Source organism: Hypanus sabinus, chromosome 5 (assembly GCF_030144855.1).
Source record: "Hypanus sabinus isolate sHypSab1 chromosome 5, sHypSab1.hap1, whole genome shotgun sequence".
NCBI lineage: Eukaryota > Metazoa > Chordata > Chondrichthyes > Myliobatiformes > Dasyatidae > Hypanus > Hypanus sabinus.
The window spans coordinates 112,117,463-112,129,608 of record NC_082710.1 but is presented as its reverse complement, the minus strand read 5'-3'; the positions used below and the strand labels follow the sequence as shown (position 1 = coordinate 112,129,608).

The 12,146-nt window shown below is 40.2% G+C and overlaps 1 protein-coding gene across 4 annotated transcripts in view; it reads right to left on the bottom strand.

Moving 5' to 3' along the window:
- Positions 1 to 12,146, bottom strand: part of abcc4 (ATP-binding cassette, sub-family C (CFTR/MRP), member 4) — a 268,298-nt gene that overhangs the window by 12,870 nt on the left and 243,282 nt on the right. For all 4 annotated transcript variants that reach the window (XM_059970351.1, XM_059970353.1, XM_059970350.1 and 1 more), the window contains 2 exons: positions 7,182 to 7,287; positions 4,743 to 4,877 (listed from right to left, as the gene is read on the bottom strand). In XM_059970351.1, the coding sequence (XP_059826334.1) occupies positions 4,743 to 4,877; positions 7,182 to 7,287 (241 nt within the window). The remainder of the gene's footprint in view (positions 1 to 4,742; positions 4,878 to 7,181; positions 7,288 to 12,146) is intronic.

Here is a 12,146-nt window from a genome sequence, read left to right as displayed (position 1 = left end):
TCTACAGCTGATGTTTTGAGCCGAAACGTCGTCTGTCCTTTTTCCCATAGATGCTGACGGGCCTGCTGAGCTCCTCCAGCATTTTGTGCGTGTGGATCAAAGAAGGATGAGTATTTCTAAAAACTGACGTATCAGTTTTTGAATTTTTAGTTTTGTATGCTTTATAATTTTTCCTGATTCAAATAAAAATTCTCAATTAAACTGATCGAAACCCCTGGTTGTAATACTAATTTATCTGAACAAAGGGGCATGAATAGTTTATAAGGCATTATACCTCAGGAACTGGTACTGGGATTTCTGCTGTTCATGATGTACATTAATGATTTGGGTGTGAATGTAGGGGCGAGTTTGTGGGTGATGCAGAACATTGTTGAGGTGTCCAGCAGGACATAATGTAGATCAGTTGGAATGTTTGGTGTAGCATTGATGGAATTTAATCCCAACATGAGTAAGTACATTTTGGGAAATCAAATAGGGGTAGTACATATGTAGTAAATGAGAGGGCATTAAGGAATATATATGAACCTCATAGACCAAGTCCACAGTTCCCTGGAAGTATCAAGTGTTGAATGGTGATGATCAATATCTTTTTCCTGTGGGAGTGAAATCAAAGACAAGAGGGCATGCTTTTAAGGTGAGAGGTAGGGGATTCAAAAGGAATCTTTGGGTTGAGTTTTTTTTTACACAGAGAGTGGCTGACATCAGGAATGTGTTGGCAGAGGAAGTGGTGGAATCAAATATGATTACTACATTTAAGAAGCATTTAGACAAACATTTAAATAGGCAAAGCATAGAAGGAAGTGGTCTTAATGTGGGAAAGTGTATTTTGTGTAGATGAGCAAAGTCAGCCTGCAATGGAAATACAACATCTCAGTATAGGGTTTCAGTTATGTGGAAGGAGAGAGTTAAATTAAATATAGTAAAAAGGACTAAAATGGTATTGAGTGATGTTCGAAAATAGATTAGAACAGATGGGGACAGGCCAAAGAGGGACCATAAGGAATACAAATAACTATATGCAATATAAATAAAGTTGGTTGGGAACATATATAATTAGTAGAATAATGAAGCAGTGGCAAAAGGGAAACAGTAGAGGAATAGCAATGCCAAGTAAAAAGATAGTTGTTATGGACAGAGAAGATACTCTTGAAGGTTTAAGGCAAAACCAATTTGGTTAGAGTTCAGAAGCAAGAAAGGAGCTATGGTGTCCAAAATTGAGATTGAGATAAAGGAGCAAAATTACAGAAATTGGAAGATTTCAATTACTCCAGGATCAATTGGAAAAGAGTTTAATGTGAAGAAAGAGAGGACGTTCTGAAATGCACAGAGGAGAAATTTCACAATCACCTAAAAAGGAGAGGAAGCAATGAGGTAGGTCAGTCAAAGTGGGAGAATAGTTGGGGACCAGAGATCACCAAATCATACAGTTGACGATAATAAAGGAGAGCAGCAAAATAACTACAGAGTACAACTTCTACATTTCAGGTGAGCTTACTTCCATGGGAAGAGACAGAATGTGTACCTGATAAACTGAACCAAAGTGTTAGTAAACAACAGTGGAACAAAGGGTCATTTTTAAAGAGGAGGGCTTAGAAATGCCATTGCACAACCACTGCCCTCCTCCATACTTCACAAGTAAAAATTCAAAGCCATGCATTTCCAGACACAACCTAGCATATGCACACAATTTTGTACGCATTTCTGGCTTGTTGGAAAACTTCAGTGTCTGTCTTTTGACAGGTTTTTCTTAGTCGTAACACCTTTTTCACAAATCAAAACCTGTCCCAAATGATGCCCACAGTAGAGTGACATGTAAAATGTGTCATCAGTAGCATCCTTGGACAGATCAGTGACATTCAGAGAGAATCATATTTACTGAATGAAAATACTGTTACAGTAGTACAGTACTAATACTGTTCCCCATGAAATGGACCTAAATTTAAAAAGTTTTCTTTGTCTTTAGAGTAATTTCTTGCAGCTTCAAATTCAGCCTTACGCGTGCCTACAGTGCTTTGTCTGCAGCGGTTATTTCACAGTCATTTTTAGCTTTCTAGCTTCAGGATCATTCCAGACTGCATCTTACGATCTCTGCCCGCATCATGAAAATTTTCTGCTCACTGCTGCATGAGGGAGATCACCCAAACTCAATACTCAAGAAGACTTCATCTACTTTTCCTTCAGCCCATAGGAGCAGGAAAAGCAGATTTGCACTGCAGGCTTCCCCTAAGTAGTCTGCATGTACTGTAGCTTGTATTCAGTCAAAACCTGGGAGGTGGTAAAGGATTGCCAACCAGTCGATCATGATCAACCAGTCGACCTTTGAGACTTTCCCAGTAGATCCCAAAAAAGAAAGATAAATACACAAATACTGTTGTAATGTAAGCATTACAAAAATAAGTAATACTAATTAGGATAATGGTAATATAGCAATACTCCCGCTGTAGAAAGCTGTTTGTAAAGAGAAGTTGTTACTGGGTTGCGGGATTTTACTTCCGTTCTTTCTGCAAAGATTTGTTGACTTGCTGCCTGAGATAAAGACTTTTCTGTCGACAAGAAACGAGGAGCATGAGGAACTGTCAGATGATGCGTGGCTACTGGATTTAGGGTTTCCGACAGACCTAATGGCTAAATTAAATGCACTTAAGAATGAACACATGGGAAAAGACCGACACCTGTCCCACAAGTGCAATAAATGCATTTAAGGCCAAGCTCAATGTCTGGATTTCAAATTTAAAGAACAGGAGGCAGGCACACTTTCCCCCAACTTGGAGAAAATGTTACAGGCCATCAAGGAAAAAAACGCTTTTTGCCCTGAGCAGTACTGTGCTTACCCAGACAAACTGGAATCAGAGTTCAATTGGCGTTTTGGGGAGTTAAACGTCATGAAAGATATTGCTGCATTTATTTCAAACCCATTTCTGCTGATCGATATAGAACAGAGAGCAGCCAAATTCCAGCAAGTATATGGTGTGCCAAGAGATATTGAAATGGAAATAATTGATTTGCAAAATGACATCGAGCTTAAAGCAAGATGAAGGGACGGTGACTTTTGAGGGCTTGGCAGCAGAGAGAAGTTTCCTCATCTCACCACGTGTGCACTGAACATCAGTGCCTACTCCGGGTCAACTTATCTGTGAAATTACATTTTCACAGATGAAATTTATTAAATCTAAGTACAAGAGCTGTCTTACTGACAGACACCTCACAGACTGTCTCAGACTGGCTGTCTGTAGTTATGAGCCAAATTTGAATGAACTAACAGAAAGTATTCAGCCCCAGTCATCACACTGAGTGCCATAGTCAATTTGTATTCATTTAGTTTTGTGTTGAAGTAAAATTAAATAATGAAACTTAGAATTAAAGGTATGAAGTATTGTAATATTCTTACAGAAAGACAGCTATGACCTGTTTGTTAGTTACAGTGTTTTCTTGGTTGAATTAATTTGAAAGTTTGACAAAAGCATTTTACGTAATTCAAATACAATTAGCCCAAATAAAAGGCCTCAACTTGGAAGTACAATCTGAGCTGTTTTTTCTCTATACAAGTTAGTAGGTCGATCTTGCCTTTCACTAAGGCTGAGGTAGGGGATCTTGGGCTTAAAAAGGTTGGCGACCACTAGCTTACAGTATATTGTAGTAGGTCACTTTATGTTACCTGCAAAGATTGCAGCTGCTAATTTTGTAAGAACTTGCAAGGCAAAGCACAGAGAATGTTAATGTTAGCATAAGCCCACCAACAGTATTTGTGAACCTCTTAAATGAAGGTCTTATTCAGTGCTAAGGTGACTTGCAATGCTGTTTTAACATCAAAAGAGGAATGTGAAACAATTTCTAGGTTAAAATTTGTAACTATTATCTAAGTACCTTTTATACATTCTTTATAGCAACATTTTACATACTTTCCTTTGTCTACAGTGTCATGAAAGTAGATTTACCCAGAGGCAAGTTATAGCAATAGTTAACTTACCTACAGAGAAAGGCTGATTTCCATGTTAGAAATTGAAAAATTTAGATACCAAAGTGCACTTTTCTAAATAATTGCAACTTTTAGAACTCTTCAGATTTCAAGTGATCAGCACTAGTGTCTACTATTAGCTTTAAACTTATGTTTGCTCAAAATGTCTCATTATACTAACAAATGTGCAGAGTTTGGTCATTAATGTTAAACATTTTGAATGTAAAAAATCAATAGTGTGAATCATATCATGAAGAGCTTTAGAAAAATTGAATACATGCTTTGTGCATTAACCACCAGTTGATATCTTTGGAGACATTTAATCAATTGTGCATATCACACTATGGTTTCAGTATGCTGCACCAGATAATACCCTCTGGATTCCAGACAAAAAATAAATCTATTTCAAATTCAGTTGAAATGGGCAAGGACAGATCTTCAGGACAGGGTTGAGTATTAAGGGGCATTTGATACAAACATGCTCCCTCATGTTATCTGTGAGTAGTTGTTTTTAAAAATATATGTATTTTAAATGTTTCTATGGCTTATTGCAAATGCAGAACGGTGTCTTTCAACAGTTGGATCAAAGAAACTGTCAGAAAAGAAAAAATGGCTCAGCACCAACAATTCAAAACCAGTACATTTCATGCTACTTTGAAAAAAGTTATGTTACATAATTGATTAACTTATTGATTTCAAAACAAGTACGAAAAGAGTTGCAGTTAATCTTCACATGTAACATAACTTATAGGAAATGCAAACAATGATCTTTCATATACAACCATACCTCTTTTGCTATATTTGTCAGAGCAATTGCTTCAGTTTTCCCCAAGTGTTGAACCATTTTGTATAAGAAACCATCCTTGTTCTCAAGAAGAACATATGGTTCCTCATATTCAGCAACTCTTCCTTGATCCAGCACCTATAGGTAACAGTTAAAGCAAAAACATTCAAAAAGTGTAGTCAACCAAAAATACTCTCATATCAGACCCAGACAAAATGAATGTGAAAGGAAAACAGAAAGATAGAGAAGTCCAAACAAGGAGTCTAGCAATTTTTACTTCTATGCTGCGAATGTGTTTTGGGATGTTGGGGCTCAGATCTGACTTGAACTTTTAAACTCAGCTGTCTGGAAATGTTAATAGGTTTCACTGGTATTTTCAGCACAACTTAGTATTTTTTCCCCCAGAGTGGAGCACAATATTGCACTTGCTAGGTCAGAACCTGCTACACATTTTAAATGATGAAATTGCATTATATTGATTCAAATCAGATTCAATCATCTGCCGAATTCTGCTGATTCGGAATCCCATTCCTGTCGACCACAGAAAATTTGGGGGATGTCCATTATTCTATATCTTCTCTCCAGATCTGCACACTACCATCCCAAAGTGCATCTGACAAGGTGTCAGTGAGTCATTGCCTTGGTCTGCTGCAGTTCTTCTTGTCAAGGCAATCCCAAAGTTCCAGGATTTAGACCCAATGATACGAAGGTCATTTTATATTCTTCTATGTCATCTTGGAGGGGTATCTGTATATGGCAGTATTCTTTTGCACCTGTACCAGTGTAGCCTAGGCGAGTGACTGGAAGAGTAACTTAAAATGATACATACTATACATCTTGAAAGTGGTGTATACCAGTGCTGGAGAGAATGAATGTACAGGACTGATGGATTGTCTGCTAAGTCCTACCCTCATCCTGGCAAATGGAGATTGTTCCACTCAGCAGCTGACTTGTATCTTGTAGATGATAGAAAACTCCTGAAAAATCACTGGAGGATTTGTAGAATTTGACCTTTCACAAAGAGAAAATCTGCACATGCTAGAAATCCAAACAACACACACAAAATGCTGGAGGAACTCAGCAGGCCTGGCAGCATCTATGGAAAAGAGTACAGTCGACATTTCGGGCTGAGACCCTTTGGCAGGGTTTGACTTTTGCTTGCTTGTAGCTAGATACAAGATTTTGATGGTCAATGACTCAAAGGTAGGTGGTCAGACTCTCTCATGCAGGAGATGGCCATTACCTAGCAACCTCATGTCATTAATTACTCAGTACTTAACAGATCGTGGATATTGTCTAGGTCCTGTTGCATAGTCTCCTTCGTTTGAGGAGATGTTCATGGAACTGAACCCTGCACTAATCAAACATGCACACCTCTGACCCTATGATAGAAGTAAGGTCATTGATGAAGTAGTTTAAGACAGCTGGAATTTCGACCCTGAGGTTCTGGAGCTGGATGACTGATCTGCATCGGCATGAAGTTGGGAGCAATTCAATTTCTCTGCAATTCACCAGAATATTCAATTCCTCAGTTCAGCAACAACACAATCCATAACTGACTTATTTTGCTAAATGAACGAGATCCACAGATGGCATGTGTTGCGGAGACATACAGCAGAGAAACATGCCCATCACCACCACATCAGTGCTGACCCTTCAGCCCATCTACTCCAATCCCTTTTGTCTCGCAGCTGCAACAAAATATGTTTGAGCCTGAACTCTGGTGCTGTCTGTGTGGAGTTTGAACATCTCCCTTCGTGATCATGTCTGTCTCCTCTACTTTCCTTCCAAATCCCAAAGGCATGCGAGTTGGCAAGTTAATTGGCTAGTGTAAATTACGCCTGTTGCGTGGGTGAGTGGTAGAATAGATAAAGATTTAATGGGGATGTAATTGAAAAAAGATTAAAGTTATTGGAGAAAGGTATTGTCTTTCAGGTAACAAAACACTCAATGGGCAAAGTAGGCTCTTTCCATGCAACAAGGAAATAACGATGAGGAATCCTGTAAACTTCATCTTAAACCACATTAGCTCCTGTGGCCATCGATGCGGAGTCTGCACGGATTAAATTTTCATCTATAATTTTCCATGCAATGATTGGCCATCACTGACTTGACCTTGATCTTTTACCAGCATTCATCACTAAGGTTACAGCATCCAGATAAACTTTCCAGATTACATGACATGTTCTAACACAGGCTTTCGTTTATATAGTCGTATGCTATTCTGGCAATTTCAACAGACATTCAAAGTGAAGTAATGACACTTGACCCAAATCCCAAATTTTTTCCATGAAAACAGTAAGCGCTGAATATAACTATTTTGCAGGAAAACTGCTTCACTCAGATCCAAATCTGTGAAAGGCAGATTTAGTTTTTCCTCTTAAGACCTTGGGCGAAACATAACAGCAGCTTTAAGGAAGCTTGTGCTTGGCCAGCTCTTACCAGAATCCTATCGCTGTCAATTATAGTATTAAGACGATGCGCAATTGTCAGTACTGTACACAGTTCAAACTTCTCTCGAATTGTCTTCTGAATAAGTTTATCCGTCCTTTAAAAGAAGAGAAACATTAAGAGCATAGAAATCCACCCAATTTCAGATCTTAGGTCAAATAAGAGAACCCAAATGCCCTCCTTGTACTTGACTTTTTAAAGTCACTGCCATGGAAATATTTCAAAGCAATCTGCATTCTACTGATCATAGCTGATTGAATCACAGAAACTTAAAAACACAGAAGAGCTTAGAAAGTGAACAGTGCCCAATGTGTAAATCATGCAAAAATCTATTTAACCGCTGTAGATCTTGCCACCATATACTGTAACTATTGTGAAGTTCTATATGCTAATCACATTTAACTCTTCTGTTTATTTGTTGTCGGGCACACACCTGATGATATCACTACTTGTGCAACATCTATTGCTGCCATTACCAGCATATACTAAAACTTTGATAATTTGGTACTCTTGCTATATTGATGATGATATTGATGATGAGAGACTGGCAACTTTTCTGGACTGGCATCTTAATCCAATTAATTTCGAACAAGCATTTCATTCACTATTTTTTTAAAGATGTTGCACAGTAATATAAAATTTCCAGGTTTAAAAGGTCAAGACCACGTTACAAGCATTGATTGCCTTCCCCATTGGCCGCTACACCTGAAATTAGGAGTTCAGTTCTCTACTTTATCATTCACAATGCCTTATTGAGGTATTTGGCCCCCACCCCTTTGTTCACAACTTAACTGAGAATTTTTATTTGTGAATCACATGCTCCTTTTTTCACAGTAAAGCCCATAAAACAGAGAAAACATGAAAAACTAAAAACTCAAACACTGAAATGTCAGCAGTTCAATATATTCATCCCCCTTTGCTCAGTGCTTAGTTGAACGACCTCTAACAGCCATTACAGGAAGTAGTCTTTTTGGATAAGTCTCTATTAGCTTTGCTCAACGTGATGGAGCAAGATTTACACATTGCTCCTTGCAAAGTTGCTTATGCTATTTCAGGTTAGTTGGGAGTGGCAGTGGACCAATCTTGATGTCTTGCTGGAGATGCTCGGTCGGGACTGACTGAGCCACTTAAGGACATTAATTATCTTCATTAAAGTCACTGCATGGTTGCTCTGGCAGTGTGCTTTGGGTCATTATCCTGCTGAAAGGTGAATTTACTCCCCTCGTTTAAGCTTTCTGGCAGATGCCAGCAGGTTTTTAACCCAGTATCTCTCTGTATTTAGCAGCATTCATCTTCCCATCAATCGTGACCAGATTTCCCCACCATCCCTGGTAGGGATGGTCGCAGTATTAGATTAACACCACTCATACCACTTAATGTTGAGCCCAAAGTGCTCCACTTTAGTGTCATCCAAACACAAGACCTTCTTCCACACCTTTACAATATCTTCTAAGTGATGCTTTGCAAAGTCTTTAAGGGCAAGGATACATTCTTTTTAAGTGAGGGCTTCTTCCTTGCCCCTCTTCCATAAACACATTTTATGCAAGGTCTAGAGTTTGTGGAGCCAAGAACTTCATCCCCAGTTGCAGTCACTGAGTTCTGCAGCTCAGAGTGACTGCTGGCATCACTGTAGTCTCTTTTACAAGTACAGATATTCTCCAGCAACTAGGTTTAGAGGGGCAGCCTGACTTATTGCAGGCAGCAAGGCTGTGGTTTCATATTTTTCCACTTGTTCATGATGGACTGCACTGCGCTCTGAGGTATGTTCAGTACCTTTGTGATGGTCTTGTAGCCTTCCCCAGATTTGTGCTTCTCTATTATCCATTCCCTGACTCACCTTGAATGCTCCTTAGTCTTCCTTTTGATCTAGTCTGTTGGAAATGTGCTATACTGGTGGACGTAACGGAGAGAAGGGGTATTTGACAAGTTTTGTCATTTTTCTTTTTCAAGCACTCTATTTCTGACTTTGGGTGCACATCCACTTTCATAATTGGTGCATTGTCACATGGAGGGTTAATGGGATTTACTGATGTTGAGTCAATTTTAGACCATTTTAGAAGTTACTAAAGATTTATGAGAATGCTGCCAAGAATAGAGGGCTCCAATTACAGACATTAGAGAAGTGTTTGAAATTATTAGAGGCCTGGATGAAGGTTTTCCCCAGGGTGAGGGGAATCCAAAACTAGGAGAGCATTGGTTTAGGGCGGGGGTCGGCAACCCGCGGCTCCGGAGCCACATGTGGCTCTTTTACGTCTGTGCTGCGGCTCCCTGTTGCTTTGGGAAATAATTGGTTGTGGCGACCCTTTTCCTGGCACATCCGAACCGACTCACAATAAGATAGCCTACGGGGGTTTGCGAGCACAGAGCTTTGGAGCCTCTGCGCCATTGGGGGGGGGGGGGCAGGTTGAGGGAGGCTTAAAAGTGAGGCTGAAGATTTCGAATAAAGTTTTTTCCTTCGACTGCAGTTACCGACTCCGTGTCGTAATTTTAGCGCTGCGTGTAGCACACCGCTACATGGTCAGTATTTAATTAAAATGTATTTTATGTTAGTTTGTTAGTTTTTGAAATGTAAATCTAAATTTGAAGATTATGGTGATCTTGTACAATCTAAATAAGACGTTGTGGCGACCCATTTCCTGACACATCCGAACCGGCTCACAATTAGCCAGCGTTCAGGCTAAGGGAGATAGCCTACGGGGGTTTGTGAGTACGTGTCTTTTGCAGCATCCGCGCCCATGGGGGGCGGGTTGAGGGAGGCTTAAAAGCAAGGCTGTTTAGTTCGAATAAAGCTATCTTTGACTGCAGTTTACTGACTGCGTGTAGCAACCGCTACAACGTGTTTTTATCGCTGGCTGTCCAGAGGGGAGGTGCTGAAACGCTTTGTCGCGCGTCTGGAAGAAGTGAAAACTTCCCTGGGCAGCAAAGGGCTCAGCTTTCCTGAGCTGGAACAGCCAGAGTGGCTGGAAAAGCTACACTTCATGGTAGACATGACAGCGCACCTGAACACGCTGAACACAGCTCTTCAACGGGGTAAGGACATACAGCCCTGCACATGTTGGAGGATGTTTTGGCATTCGAGCGCAAGTTGACGTTGTTTGCCAGAGATTTACAGAAAGGCACATTGTCTCACTTCCCCAATTTGAGAGAGTTCAAACAATGTCACGACATGATAAATTCGGAGTATTTACATTCTGCAATCATCGCAATGCAAACATCGTTTGGGAAACGCTTCTGTGAGTTCAGAGAGGAAAAAAACACATTATCCTTCCCGGTCACTCCCCTAAGCATCGATCCATCCCTACTGAATACGACTGCATTGTCAGGTGTGAGTCAACCTGAAGAAGTATGATAAATATTTTAATTGCGTATTATTTTACGTATATTCATATGTTTTCATTGTTCAGTGAAATAGTCCTTTTATTTTTCAGGTTGACAGCTGGCTGAGGTTATTTTTGGTTTGCTGCTGGCGGCAAATTTAAGTTTGGCGTTTTTCATAAATACAAGAAGGACTCAAATAGACGTTGAGTATTTTACTTAAAAGTAACCTTCAACCCAACGTCTTTTTTTCGGAGTTCAAAATGTTTTTGTTGCATGCAGAAATGTAATTTCGTTTTCTCTGCAGGAGTTCATCAATTTCATAAATGCAACACATTATAGTTTGTTTATACATAGCATAAAGGCAAAACAAAACGTTGTATGCAGTGTTATTTCATTTTAAATGTCAAACGGGTTTTGCGGCTCCCAGTGTTTTCTTTTCTGTGGGAAACGGGTCCAAGTGGCTCTTTCAGTGGTAAAGGTTGCTGACCCCTGGTTTAGGGTGAGAGCAAAAAGATATATAAAGGACCTGAGGAGCAACCTTTTCATGGAAAGGGTCATGATTATATCGGATGAGCTGCCAGCAGAAATGACTGAGGAATATACAAGTACTTGGGCAGACACATGGATGAGTGAGGCTTGGAGGGATATAGGCCAAATGCAAGAAATTGGGACTAGCTGGGTTGGGCACCTGAGTCAGGATGGACTAGTGGGACAAAAGGCCTGTGGTCATGCTGTTTTGCTCTGTGACTTAATGTTACACTCAACAAAAAAATACCATAATCATGTTTGGTGGTGGAGTCCGTAAGCTGTCAATCCGAATTGTATGAAACATTTCCTTGCACTCTTCTAGCATTCAATGATGTAAACAATATTCTGGCTTTATTTTTATATTCTACATTACAATTTGTTCCATAACCACAGTGCACTGGTGGTGGAAGGAATGGATGTCTACTTTAGTATCATTTGTTCCTTATTTGCTATCATATGATGTGTGCTCAGCTCAGGGCTAACCACCCTGACTGGTCAAACAAAACTGTTATGGACACAGCAATGAAGAACCCTACATTTGAGTGGGATAGTATTCCTGAGTCTTCACCTGGGACTTGCACAACTGACAGTAGACAAAACTGAGCTACTGAGCTTATGAAGGAGGCCCTGAACACTGCCAGAGTTGGAGGACCTTCATTGCTGCCCTAAACACCAGCAGCATAACGGGCAGTAGAATGACATGGACGATCATGGTCTTTCCATGACCATGATTATTCAGGGCAAATTCTTCTACAGAAGTGGTTTGCCATTGTGTTCTTCTGGACAGTGTCTTTACAAGATGGGTGACCCCAGCCATTATTGATACTCTTCAGAGATTGTCTGCCTGGCATCAGTTGTCACATAACCAGGACTTGTGATATGCACCAGCTGCTCATATGACCAACCACCACCTGCTCCCACTGGCTTCACATGACCTTGATTGGGGGGCTAAGCAGGTGTTACATCTTGCCCAAGGGTGACCACGCTAGCGGAGGGAAGGAGCGCCATACACCTCCTTTGGCAGAGACGTATCTCCACCCCGACACTTTGGTATATAGGTATCAAGTGAGCTGTTTTGTCCTGGATGATATTGGGCTTCTTGATCATTAC